Below are 14,070 nucleotides of genomic sequence, written 5' to 3'. Positions count from 1 at the left end.
ATTTCTCATTGCTTGTTACTATTCTTCACTTGCAACATGGAATCAATTTAGAACAGTGCTTGCTTTGCAAAGCCAAAAGATTGTAACTTTTGTTTGAAATTAAATAGACTTGCTACATTAGTTTGGGACTTGCGTTGCAAGATGCGTAACAGTGTATTGTGCAGCTTTTATGCTTCTTTAATCAGCAAAATGACAACTACTGCAAGCCTTTGGATGTATGATTCTGAGAGCTACCTATGTTTTTTGACTGTTTCTTAACCTTCAGATCTGTTCACATTTGCAGAAAGCTTCCAAGAGCTTTCAGTGCAAACAGATTGGAGATTTACAGGACAAAATGCAGTGGATGCTTAGGTTTGACCTGCAGAATGTATCTATAAATGTACATTATCATCAGATATTATAAGTAGAAGCTGATTTTTATAGAAAGACTTGCAAGTCAACAAGTCAAGTGTTGCATACATTTTAGTAGATTAAGCTGATATGTATGCAATTATAATGCAGACTTCCTTTGTTGTGTTACTGAATAAAAGCGTCAGTAAAGGCAAGGAAAAAGTACATAAGTAAGACAATGAATGGAGACTTAAATTATCCATAGTGGCTTGTAATCTATAGAAATTCTTAACTGTGCCTACTAAAGTCTAAAACATCACATGCTACCTTGTTTGGAGATAACACTCATTGCTGTTTTCCAAGGTACATGAGGCTGAAAGGGGTGAATGCTCTGCGTTCCAACCCTGCAATAAGTGGACCTCTGAGATGACCACAATTTCTTTGCTCTTTTTCCTTCTCTCTTTTGCATGTTGAAATGACACACTTTGTAATATATAGTTTTTTTTAATGCATGTGTTTATATATAGATACATATATATATATTTATAGAGGTATATATTTTTGTATCTCAAGATTTATATATGCATATACAGGTATATATATGTATACCTATGTATATATAGGTATATATATGTGCATACTTATATACATGTGTGTGTGTGTGTATGTATATATATATAAAATTATATGTCAGAAGTAGTGTGCCTCTTAAGTGGACCAGCTTCACCTAAAATGACAACAGCTGAATAACATAGAAGGGTGGCAGCTGAGGCCTCTTGCTAGAATGACAGCCTGTTAATCTAGTTTGGCTTTTTTCCATGCAACAAATTTGTAGCTGTTTAATGCAGGTCAAATTTCCTTCCCTACTCTCTGCTTTACTTCTAACACACTAAAAGCTCTTTTGAAGGATTATATGTTAATAAACAGAACTGCATGCTATATTGTAGATCTCCTTAAAATAACTAATGCCAGTTTTGTATGTTCTTCAATGAAATGTTTTTCTTTTTTGATATTCTGTGATGTCCAGATTCATTAAAAGTAAAGCATAATGTTACTCTACTGCGGAAAAAAAGATCAACTTATTAAAAATGTTTATGTTAGATCCTTCTTTTCATACATGCTTAATGTGCAGAGCTTGAAACCTTGTTTGGCCTACATGTTCCTTTCAACACACCACTATTAAATCATGGAATTTGCATAAAGTTGGAGTACTTTGTGTTGTCCATAAATTACACTCCTGTTGTTTACTGAAATAAAGCTTTGGATGAGATATTTATTAAATTTTTACCAGCTAGACCACTTGAAAGTATAAATGCTGGTAACCGTCTTATGTCCTTTGATTTAGCTTGCTTGTTTTATTAGTGTTCCTCTCCCCTAGGAACTCCCCTTCATATCCTAGAAAGATGAGACAAACTATTTGTGCCATGGTGCAAGGTTGCAGGCTGAGCAATGAGTGGCTAGAACTAAGGTAACATGAAACTCTCATACTGAGAAGAGTGACTGTGCCTTAGCTTAGCCTTTTCTGGATTCAAACACTGTGCTAAACCTTTTTATTTTTGGTAATGAGGACTACTGCTAGCTGTGATGCTCACCCGACCTTGTTGTGTATTTCTTAGACAAGGATGAGTGTTCGAAGGACAATGGTGGCTGCCAGCATGAGTGCATCAACACGGTAGGAAGCTACGTTTGCCAGTGCCGAAATGGATTTGTGCTACACGAAAACAAACATGACTGCAAGGAGGGTAAGTAGTAAGGTATTTGAATGGCTGATTATACAACTCTCTTGCAGAAAGTTCTCAGCAGCTCTCCTTCCAAAGAAAGGAAAGAAAAAGATATTGGTAATGGGAGCTTAGATATTTGGTCTCAAACACTCCCCCATGCCCCCTTTCCTGTGCCCTCTATCCCCAGTATTTGTGTGTGGCTGAGTTTGAAGTCCACAGAAATGCAGCTTGGTAAACTTGGGATCATTGGCAGGAATCGCTACTTTTAATAGTGCTGTGAAGTGTAGAACATTTAAAGCTGTGATAGAGTATTTATCTAATGCTGTATTAAACATAGGGATAGAGTTTCTGGAGAGAAGCCTGGCAAAGTTGTCATTTACTCCTATCAGTAGCAGTTAGTTTCCTTGCAGTCAGGTTGACACTGTGTCTGCCCTTCCTGGGTTTATGTTAGGGGACATATTCACACAATCTAAATTCCACTCAAGTCTCTATGCATCTTTCTTCCTATTTGCTGTCTCAAGGTATGGTTACTTACAAGAAAACAGTAGCCTTTGGAGCTTAACTAGAATTTAGTATATCTGCAAATGAACTCAAGCGTTAAATATCATATGACCTACTGTAATTTCTCAGGGTGTATTCTAGCATGGATTTAATTTTCGAGTGAAGATGTGCCCTTTGTGAATCGCTTGCATTTTCCCTGTGTTGGAATGATATTTGTTTGCTCTAAAAAATTCTTGTTAAATAATTCTCTGATATTTATAAAGCAATTGAAGATTGTTAAAAACCAATTACAAAATGAAACTGGTTTTGTTCTTGCCTTCTTTAAGTTTTAGTTTTTTGTTCACAGAGATTCACTTTTAGTGATTCAGTTACGATGCGAATGACAAAGCTGTTCTTGATACGTACTCACAATTAAGTCTTAGCTGCGCTTTAGTTGTATATATGTCCCTAGAAACTGTGGGTTAGAAATCAAAATGGTTGCTCTGTAACCACAGTATGAGGATGAGTGAGAAGAGAGAGAAATAAATTGAGAAATATCATTTGAAATTCAAATAGGAAGATTTCTCATATGGATTTTCATACTTTGTAAGTAGAATGGGGGACTAGCAAAATAGTCTGTTGAATTTTAATACTTATGTATATTTCTCTATATATTTTTTTTCCAAAGAAAGCCATCCATTGTAAACAACAGTGTATGTTTCACAACCATCAATAAACATGCATGCTGGGTTAATTGCCCTAAATTGTTTGCCAAAGGGGAAGAACATGTTTGTGCACACTGAAGAGGGTGCTTAGCTCTCTTCCTAAAGAGCCTTTCCATTCAGTTGGGTCCCCTGATAAAAAAACAGTACTTTTCTCGCTACCTCTGAATGCAGACCCCCAGACTAACTGATGCTATCTTTGTTGGCACAGCTGAGTGCGAACAGAAGATCCATAGTCCCAACGGCATCATCACGAGTCCCAATTGGCCCGACAAGTATCCCAGCAGAAAGGAGTGCACATGGGAAATCAGTGCCACTCCTGGACAGAGGGTCAAATTGGTGAGTTCCCACCTACCCTTCCTTTTTCTTTTCTACTAAACTTCCTTCTCAAATGACACGTAACTTACTAAACTTCACTATCAATTTGCAGCCCAGAGGTAAACTGTTTAAAAACCTGCTGACTCTTATCCATTCTTCAGTGAAATAGCATATGGTCTGCTTTAAAATGTAAGGTTTTTAAATTGGATTTTCCCAATGAAATTGGAAAAAATAGACAGAATTTCACTGGATAGAACTTTCAAAAATACCTCCTTGAGTTAGAGTCTGAAATTCACTTTTCTGTGCAAGCCCAGAGAGCCAATTTGCTAAATTCTGTGTGTAATATCTTTAAAGTCTGTCTAGTACAGCAAAATGCCATATCGATAATATTAATACCATACTTCAACCATAGAAAAATACTTTTTTCTTGGACTTTCACACCACATTTAAGTTTATTCCTCACAGTTTACTTGGTCAAATTGAATAAGAAGAGAATTGATTTAGTCATGGTGACATGCCACATGAATTATGAGGCTATGCTTCATTTTTGAGAGAGGTATGTGTATGGAAACTAAACTTTTGTTGTGATTGCTCTCACTCTGATAATCATTGACAAGTCTCTTCCTGAAAAGGCTAAAGTTAAGCATTTGGTGTAATTAAGAAGCTTATGGAAAAATGGATAGGCACTTCAGAATTTTTAAATGAAATGTGCAGATAAAGATGGCTTTGAAATTGTATGTAGCTGAGAGAGCGATTTTCATAAGCTAATCAGCCGGATGTTTATAAGAGAGAGAGTTAAGTGTCCCATTCAGGCAGCTATTCATAAGTGCCACCAACCTATCTACTCAGTTGAGTGCTATAGATAGAAAGGGCTGGATGTTCAGAAGCTGTATGTAGCATTTCTGAAAACCATTCTCACTAATAAGAAGATCAAAATGGGAACTGTAGTCATGGTGTGGTAGGTATTCAAAAGTATGTGTCCCAGGAAGATGGAGTGTGATTTAATTATGCTACCAACTTTATTAAATCATGTGTGAACTCTGTTGGCAGCAACTATTCAGTTATGTTCAACTGTTAAGGAAATTTTGTGTCAGTTCTCCTCTTTCAAGCCTGCTCTTAGTTCACTGCTGGGAACTGACGGCTTCTTAAAAAAAACCTGGAAATTGTCTCTGGGTGTTTTGAAATATCAGGGATTTTGGGATTTAAAAGATCTTCTTTTCCTTTAACAAACAAATTCCTTTGATTCTCTTTGTAATTGCTAGAATCAATTGCTAGACTCACAATAGATTTAGGACTTCTTTCTGTTGTTCTTTGTGGGACCCAATATAACAAGTACTGTCCCCCTACAGTCTTAGGAATCCCAGTGATAAGTAAAATATTAAAAATAATAGGTGTGTCTTACAGTTCATGGTGAGAAGTGCTTCCTAGAGAGTGATATTTTTGTACTGATGAGAAGTGAGAAAAAATGATAAAATATTCCTTTAAAAGAAAAGGAAGTTCTGCAGGCTGCTCTTGGATCACATCTATTGCTCCCATTGATTCCAAGTTGGCTTGACTCAATTCTATATTTAACTGATTCTCTTACAATCAGTTTCTCAGCTTTCTGGGTTTTTTTGAAATCCATCAGATTTTATTTGGGTATAAATGACAACACGTACTTGGCATCATAAAAGTATGACGGCTGACTGCAATTTAAGAGCAGCACGACTGCTGTACAGCTGTTTTCACTGCCTCTGCAGTTTCAATCCCTTAATATAAAACCCCAAACTTTCTTGTGAAGTGAACCTACATTCACAGCACCATGCAACTCTTTACTTTTTACAAAAGTGTTACTCTGAATATTCTGGTTCTTTGGGCAAAACTCTTTGTGTTAGCTCTTCTCCTTTAGATAAGCTGTTAATATAAATTACCATCACTTTTCCCACTGGCTGGATTCTACTAGGGATTTGGTAGGTCAGATTTGCTTTGGTGTACCAAATAGAATACAGAATTATGATATTTGCTCAGTATTTGACAGTTCAGTATTATTCCTTCCAATTATTGCTCTTTAGTGTTTTCTCTTGATTGTTTTGGTGGGTTTTTTGATTAACAGTCAGTTATATGACTACTCATGGGAGCTTTTATACTTAGTGTTTTTATATACTTTGTTGAACAAAGCAGATTTTGAACTTCACCTTAATTGTTAGGTTATTTTTGAAAATTTGTGAAAATGTATATGTATATTGCCTTCTCAGTATTTACATGAGAGGAAATTATTGGATATTAAGCTTTAGGTTTCTTGTTGAAATTTAGCCCTGGTCAAAAAGTCTTATCTGAAATCTCTTAGATGTCCCCTGGAAATAAATTACTTGATACCAATCTAGTCTTGGAAGACACTCCTCCATATTTAAAAAGCAGGTATTATTGTTTTAATATTTTCTGTAGGTTATGGCATACGCCTTTTGGAAATGCCTTTGGTTGGACACTCTGAGGTTGAGAAATCTAAATTCCAAAAGTTTTTTTTTAAAATAAGTTGGCCAGGTTCTGCTCCAGAAGGCTTACAAACTACAATTTTTAAAATACCTCATTCTGTCCTTACAAGCTGCCATGAACACTGAGAGAGACTGAGAATCCCTAGGTATTCAGAAACGAAGATAAATGTTTTGAAATGCAGAAGAAACATCAGAGATTTAAAACCAAGTAAAGTTTGTGAGGTCCAGTTTGTGTTCAAATTATGGCAGCAATTTGAATTTTCTTGGGAGAGCTTAGGACAGCAAAAAAGGCTGCTGAAGGTTTTTTTAATAAACAATCAGTGTAATTTTGTTATTTTTCACAATGATTTTGCCAGAAAAAATGTGATGCTAGCATAAAAAGTGCAGCCTGAAATGTTAGTGTTGTAATAATAATAAAAAAATCTCTAGATAATAGATTAGAAAATATAACTTTCATGCATAACTATTCATGTGGAAAGGTCATTCTCAAAGGTTTTAGTTGTGCTGTGAGGTAAATTTAAAAAAAAAAGTGGGGGGAGGGTGTGCATTATATTTTACAGATGTTTCAATCAATCCTCAACTATCTTAGGAACCGATACTTTATGGCTTAGTGCTCTTATGAATGTTCTGTGAAATTTGGAATAATCCCACGAACAGTGCAAATTCAACAGAAAGGCTACCATATTCTTGATTTAATATTCTCTCATGGATGTTCATTGGCTATAAAATCCCTTTCTATATGAAGTATGATGCTGTCTTACAATTCACTGTCTTAATTTTTACTCCACTTTCTCAAAATCAATATGTTATTCAAAGCTACAGGCTTATATGGGAACTAATGTTAATTCTGTCATTTTAACTACATCTACGTTGTATTCTGAAACATTCTAACAGTACATATGTACCATATGAGTACAGTAAACACAGTAGTACTACATTGAGTCATTTACCTTTTTTTTCCCCCCAGGCCTTCAATGAATTTGAGATAGAACAACATCAAGAATGTGCTTATGACCACTTGGAAGTATTTGATGGTGAAAGTGAAAAATCACCAATTCTGGGACGCTTATGTGGCAATAAGATACCAGATCCTCTTATTGCTACTGGAAACAGAATGTTTCTCCGCTTTATTTCTGATGCATCAGTTCAAAGAAAAGGCTTCCAAGCAACACACTCTACAGGTCAGAAAATTAGGATGTGCTAATCATTTCCCCTTTGTTCTTTAGTGGAAAATACTCAGGAAAATACTCCATTTTATAGGAATGGGATGAGTTTTAAGGCATCTACTAAATCTAACGAAACCTTAGGAACATTAGAAAAAGTCTGAGATTTCAGAAAGTATTCTCTAATATTTTAGACATCTCTTTATCCTTCTCTCTCTCTCTTATAAGTAAGTGATTAAAAGATTTGGAAATAAATTCTGATAAAAAGAAGAAATTGGCACAGACAGCCAAAGAGATTGTCTTAGCATTCATGCCATTGGTTTGTAAAGGATTCAATAGCTTTTCATTGTATTTGTAATGGTAATACTTCACTGGGGCATGTGATGCACCTCCATTACTTTTCTGTTCTAACTTAAACAAAAGTCTGGGTTTTGTATAAACAGCTATTACTTTCTTGTAGAGCTAAGAAGGAACAAGAGAAGCCAAAAACAGTATTGAAGACTTTCTTAATACCTTAAGAATATATATATATACACATGTTTACCATTTAATTTTGTTCTCTGACAGAAATCACTGAAATTGAAAATAATGTTTTACAATTGTATTAATAGATTTCTTGGGACATTTTCATAATGTGTACGTTATTTCCCCGACGTTGCTTGGCTTACAGTGGCACCTAGTGCTGAATCTCTGAACTTCCAATGCTTACTGTAAGACGAGGGGGCTTGGGTTGGATTTTTTTTGCTTTGCTTCTTCAGACATAATGTCTGTCTTTACTTTTCAAAGTCCGTTCTTATTCATCCAGTATTTGGCAATAAATATTAATGCAGAAAATATTTATAAATACCTGTGGTAGTAGATGAGGTTTACTAAAAGGTAGCAGTTATCAATTCAAGATAATAATCAAGTCACTGTTAATATAATTTGTTATTACCTAGACTATTCATCAAGTTGATGTATAGTGCTTATCTAACAAATCCTCATATATCGATATTAGCATTTTTTCTTTTTTACCTTCTGGGGAAACCTAATTTCCCTTTCAGAGAAAGACAGTAGGGAATAGTATATGAACTATTCACTCTTCATGATCTGGGTCTGGAAAATGAAAAGTTTGGTTACGTGCAATTCTATTTATTTTCCTTGTGGAAAATCCTCTTTTACAAACATGCCTTTGTTTGCCTTCCCTACTGCAGTAACCCTTTCCCTTAGATGGAAAATTATATAGAAATGGTAATAATTACTCACCTTTAAATTACCCTGGGGTTAATAGTTGAAGATCAGAACTCTTGTTAGAAACAGGTGGGCTAAAACTACTGTCACATTTATTCTTACTTTCAATTTGTAGAATTGGAGCCTTCACTATGTGAAAGAAGTTCAAATGTATACTCCCTAATTTTTAAATATTGTTAGTTATGTTATGATTTGCTGGAATTTCCCTCATATAAACATACATATATTTATCTGCTGAGTTTTATGTTCCTTGACTGAAAAAAGTTCTTAGCATGCATAATAGTGATTTTCTGAGAAAATCTGAAGGATAGGATCTGCCCAGTTTTAAGAACATTGCAAAAATTACAGAGCCTCCTGAAGAGAGGACATTTATTTCTGTCAGCTGCTGTGGCACAAACTGCTCACTAAGTTGAACAGCACATCACCAGTGCGTCCTTTGAGGGACCGCTTAAGTAAGACACAACTTGCAGCCTTTTGCTGCAGTGCTGATCCAAGCACAGATGGTCCATGGTAATTTTACCTCTGTGCTTTGGACACATATGTGAATAGATATCTAACAAGTGCATAGACAGTGGATTGTATTTCCTTATTTTAATTTTTCTAGCAAATAGTGATTGACTGTATGCAGTGGAAGTAGGCAAGGTTGTGCTTAATCCTGCATAGCTATGCAGACAGACAGGAAGAGCCAAGAAAGCTGCTCCCTTCACTTCTGGGCAGAACTCACTCAGTAGAAGGACCTGTGCAAAGCAGAGAAAGAGTAACTGGATCCTATACCCAAATGTGTGTGTATGGATGTATTCCTGGAATCTTCATGATTTAATGGCCTCTTATTCTAGTCGATCATTATCAGTAGATGATGATGTGGATTTCCTTCTTTGACACTTTTTGGGCTCGAAATACTACCCAAATACCAATTTTTCATTTAATATTTCAAAGAATGGGATAAAGAAATGTAACAGCAGGGGCAATAAAATCTCAAAAAAAATAGATTGGATAGAAAGGCTTCCCCAAGTGTAGCAAAACTTACAAAATGCTGGTTTTAAAGTGCAACAGAGTTTTAGAAAGAGATCCTGTTATGTTTTCCCTCTCAGAAAAGGTATAATCCATTCAGAAGGAGTTTACAAAAATGCTCCTGACAGAACATTAAGCACCACGGCTCAGGGGGGAGTGACTTTGTTGTCCTAACACAGGCATCTGGTTCCCTTCTGGACGGCCTCATTTATGATGCCTGGCCTCCAGCCACTGCTGCAGGAGGTTGCAGGTCTGCTGTAGGTCATGTTCCTATCTGTCAACCCTAGGAGGACGTCTCTGACAATATCACTTTCCATTTCTTAATCTCCTTACCCACCACCAAATCTTGCTTAGCAGCAGGTAATGAACTAGCAGCATCTGTGATGTACAGCATGAAGGTATTCCACAGTAATGACATTTGTAAGGAGAGGGATCAGGTAGCAAGCAAGAAAGTAGCTCTGACTCATGGTACATTTTAAAAGGAATTATTATCCTATATTGGTATGGGTGCAAGTTTATTTGTTTTAGCTTGGGAACTAAAGATCTTCCAGTGAAAGGGAACTGACACGGTATTGGACTTAAGAAAGCCCGGAATAATACCATGTAATTATAGATAAATTTGTTCTTAAGAGCTGTAAAAGGAAGAAACCAAGAGAATGTCTGGGAAATTTCTCAGACCTTGGCATTCATCTGAGATGTTTTCTGGTGGTCTGGGCATCTCAGATGTCACTCAGTTTAGGATCCTGTGTTCCAAAATGATTATAATAATTCATTATGGCAACGTTGAATCAAATTTATAATCTTGTTTCACTAGTTCAGATAGAGTGGCTTTAAACTTTTCCCATCTGTCCAGCTTGTTAAACAGTCAAGAGACTACTGTTTGATTTGCTGTTATGTTTGTAAGAATCCTCAAAGCCCCTAGCTAGAAAGGTCAAGAAACAAGAAAGGGCTTTAAAAAAAAAGCCCTTAGCTGATCTGGGTAAAAAAATTTCACCCAAAGCTGTCAGATTAACAGCATTTTACAAGTCAGACGTATTTCTTTACAGTCCTATGTGTACATCGTACCTACCGCAGAGCAGATCCAGCAGAACGGAAAGCACGATTGTCTGTGCAGCCGGGTTAGCTCTGGTGTCACAGCTAAGCAAGCGTTGCTGCAGGACACTCCTCTGTTCTGTGCAGACCCATCACAGCCTGGCCCACACCTCCCAACGCAGCACTGTATTGTGCAGGCAGGATGGAGACTTTTGAAACTACCTACAACTTAGTCCTTAAGAAACTGAAAACTGGACTCGTAATTTCTAAAATCAATACTTTATCCTAAAATATAAGGCTATAATCCATGTGAGAAAGGCAGAGGAAAGGGAATTGCCATTTTCTGCCATTGCTAGTATAGCTACAACTTTCCTTTAAGCTCTTGTCCACTGTAACAAGCAGAGCGAAACAATGCAGACAGTTCATTAAACATCTTCTCCCTAGCAGCTGTTCTGTGTCTGAACTAGGGAGATGTTCTTACTGCTGGCAACAGACCAGTCCAAAAAAAAAAAAGAAAAAAAAAACCAGTAAATTAGAATATCAATGAGAAATAACTGTTTGAACTACCTCATTTGACAAATTTTCTTTATCATGTGCTCTTATCTGTCCTTTAAAAGCAAAAAACAATTGATATTTCAGATTGAACAACAGCACATGTGTAATGGATTACTCTACGTAATTTATATTTCCTCCTTTGATTCCTTCATTTTCTTACCAAGAAAAAACACCGCTTTTTAACAAATAGGGATTTGCTCATTACTGGCATTAAGTTCCAGCTGAAGTGTGACTTCTAACAATATACCATTGCAATGGGTCATGTTTAGTGTGGGTGGAGTTGATGACACTGAAGTCAAATTCAAATTATCAATTTACCAAAGCCTAGAAATGTTTGAATATCGCAATTTGTTTCAGGTTGTTATAAAATGAGCAATTTATAATAGCTACATTTGATCAAAATGCAGATAGAATTATCTGTTCATTTATTCATAAAAATTAAATCTAATCTTGTGAACCTCAGGTTTCCGTTCAAGCTCATTTGCACCTGGTGTTTTTATGGGTGCTGTAAGGGATGGACTGTTCTTGAAACCAGAACAAAATAATGCTGTTTTCATTGAAATCTTGGTAGCTATAAAGAAAAAAAAGCTTCCATCCATATCCTGGAGACAAATTTAACAATGCATTTTTTCTTTTAAGTACAATTTTGCATCTGTTGTTGGTTGTATTGTAATAGAACTTTTAATTAGCAAATGCATAACACATATCGTTTAAATTAATGTAGAACCTGAATTCACTAGCTATTTAAGATAGACTATTAGTTTTAATTATAGCTGCTGAAAATATTTAGAAAGGATAAGGTACTATCTGTGGGGTTTGGGGGATTTTTCTTGTTGCTGCTGAGCCCGTTTTCAGCAGTTTCTGTTCTCCTTCAGCAAACTGGCTAGTGAACAGCTTATTGGACTCTACAGTAAAGTTCATTTATATTTAAACTATGAACTTTGTGAGCAGTTATAAACAAGCTCTAAAGCAACACATATGCTTTACTGAAAATAGTGCTTTGGGATAGGGCAAGGATCTCCAGCTCAGAACTTTCTTCAAGAGTAAGTTTTCAGGTACAAGACTTTCTTTGGTAGTAACAGCTTTCTCCTGCCCATGGGCTTTAGCAGAAAAAGACCTGTTCCCATCCATGAATTATGCAGCAAACAAGCTAGTTTCCCATCCATGAATTATGCAGCAAACAAGCAAACAAACGAGCTTGGCAGTGGTGTTTACTATTGAGTAATTGAGTTACTATTGAGGCACCGTATGATGGTTAAAGCTGACACTCATATGAAACACAAGACTTTTGCACTTGACCACTAACTACATGTGTGCTAGAGCTGATCCTCCACTGCCACTTGCAAACGGTGTTGTTTGCCCATGTGGAAAGGCCATCATCACTGAAATGTGGATGCCCCACGTACAGCACTTGCCTTGCTGGCCACAGCAGCTCTCAAATATCTATCTGAAGAATGTCCTAACTCTTGAACTGCATTCCTTACAACTTTGGTGTTCCCTGCCTTTTGGTCTTTCACTTGAAAATTATGAAATATGCTCAAATTCCTGTAGTTATAAAACAGATTTTATATAGGGGAAACTCAGAATGATGGATTTGTATTCATAATGAGTAGTAGTAGTGAGTAGTGAGTAGTACTTCACTCTACACCTTATTTGATTGACCTGTTTGTGACATAAAAATACACTTAGCCTGAATAAGGCTGAGCATCTATGAAAAGAAAATGCTAATTTGCACTGAATAAGCTTCTTTGTCCTTATTTTTTTCCTCTGTTTAGAGTGTGGTGGTCGGCTGAAAGCTGAAACCAAGCCCAAAGATCTGTACTCGCACGCTCAGTTTGGTGATAACAACTATCCGGTTCAGGCAGACTGCAACTGGCTCCTGGTGGCAGAACGTGGCTATCGAGTGGAGTTAATGTTTCAGACTTTTGAAGTTGAAGAAGAGGCAGACTGTGGTTATGATTATGTGGAGCTCTTTGATGGTCATGATAAGACTGCTGTAAGACTTGGTCGATTTTGTGGATCTGGGGTAAGTAACCAGATACTTAATTTTTTGTTTCCACAACAAATCAAAAGAGACAGGGCAGAGGAAGGAAAGGGACAAGAAGGGATGAAGTTTAGTTACTGTGCCTTATAATGAAGATACTAGATCATCTGGTCTAGTTTGTTGTGTTTTTTTTTAAATATAAATTTGCAGACTTGTAGTACAAGCATTCCCTTTAGATATTTTCAACAATAAATACTCTTATGTAGTTTTTGACCAGAGTATTGCAATCTTATGTTAAGCTTTCAGTATCTGACAGTGGAATGTTTAACAGCACCCTCAAAAAAGTTAACAGCATTTTCACCTTACACAGAGAGAAATGCACTGATGTTGAAAATTACTACATTAAAATTCTTTCAATTTGAATGAAGAAGCCATGTTTTGCTGGGGGAGAGGAGCTAGGGAAGCATTTATAATATGCTTATCTACTAGTTAAATTTGATTTCAGTGATTGATACAGACCTTAAGAAGGTCCTGTCATCCCAAATGCATCTGACACATTTTAACTGTAAGTCATAGAGGAAATCGGCCAGGTGACATCCTGAAAAGGATGTATCCTATTTCTCCTTTTAGACGCGCATTGCCTGTTGGCTGTCTGCCTTGAGAAAGCCGGTGCAATGATCCCACAAGTCCTCATCAATTCTTTATATATGTACAAATGCAGGCACATTTTCACACATACATTTTTTGCCTAGATAGAAGGTTTGAAAGGCTCTACATGAGATAGTAGGAGCTCTTAATTAACTGCATGACACTTTTTGGATTTGACCACAATGCTAGATCAAACATCTCAGCCATTCGGACAAGTTACCTGTGAACTGGCTTAAATCCTTTTAGGGCATTTTTTGAAGTCTTAAAGATGCAGGAAAGGTGCTACCACTGAACTGTAGGCAATAAGGGAAATGCTACAACTGAGCCCAGCATCTACTAATGTACACAAAACTGTCTTTGCAAGTTGACCTATTTTACAAGTAGGAGGGCAGCAAACTGGAGAAT

General features: G+C 36.5%; 1 protein-coding gene across 1 annotated transcript in view; it reads left to right on the top strand.

The window, feature by feature from the left end:
- The window catches only part of TLL1 (tolloid like 1), a 140,662-nt gene that overhangs the window by 124,025 nt on the left and 2,567 nt on the right, over window positions 1-14,070 (top strand). The window contains exons 17-20 of the mRNA XM_014945632.1: window positions 1,947-2,072; window positions 3,465-3,592; window positions 7,010-7,223; window positions 12,809-13,059. Coding sequence (XP_014801118.1) covers window positions 1,947-2,072; window positions 3,465-3,592; window positions 7,010-7,223; window positions 12,809-13,059 — 719 coding nt within the window. The remainder of the gene's footprint in view (window positions 1-1,946; window positions 2,073-3,464; window positions 3,593-7,009; window positions 7,224-12,808; window positions 13,060-14,070) is intronic.

This window comes from Calidris pugnax, unplaced genomic scaffold (assembly GCF_001431845.1).
Source record: "Calidris pugnax isolate Ruff unplaced genomic scaffold, ASM143184v1 scaffold15, whole genome shotgun sequence".
NCBI lineage: Eukaryota > Metazoa > Chordata > Aves > Charadriiformes > Scolopacidae > Calidris > Calidris pugnax.
Note: the sequence above shows the minus strand (reverse complement) of the source record. Positions and strands in the feature narration are given on the sequence as shown.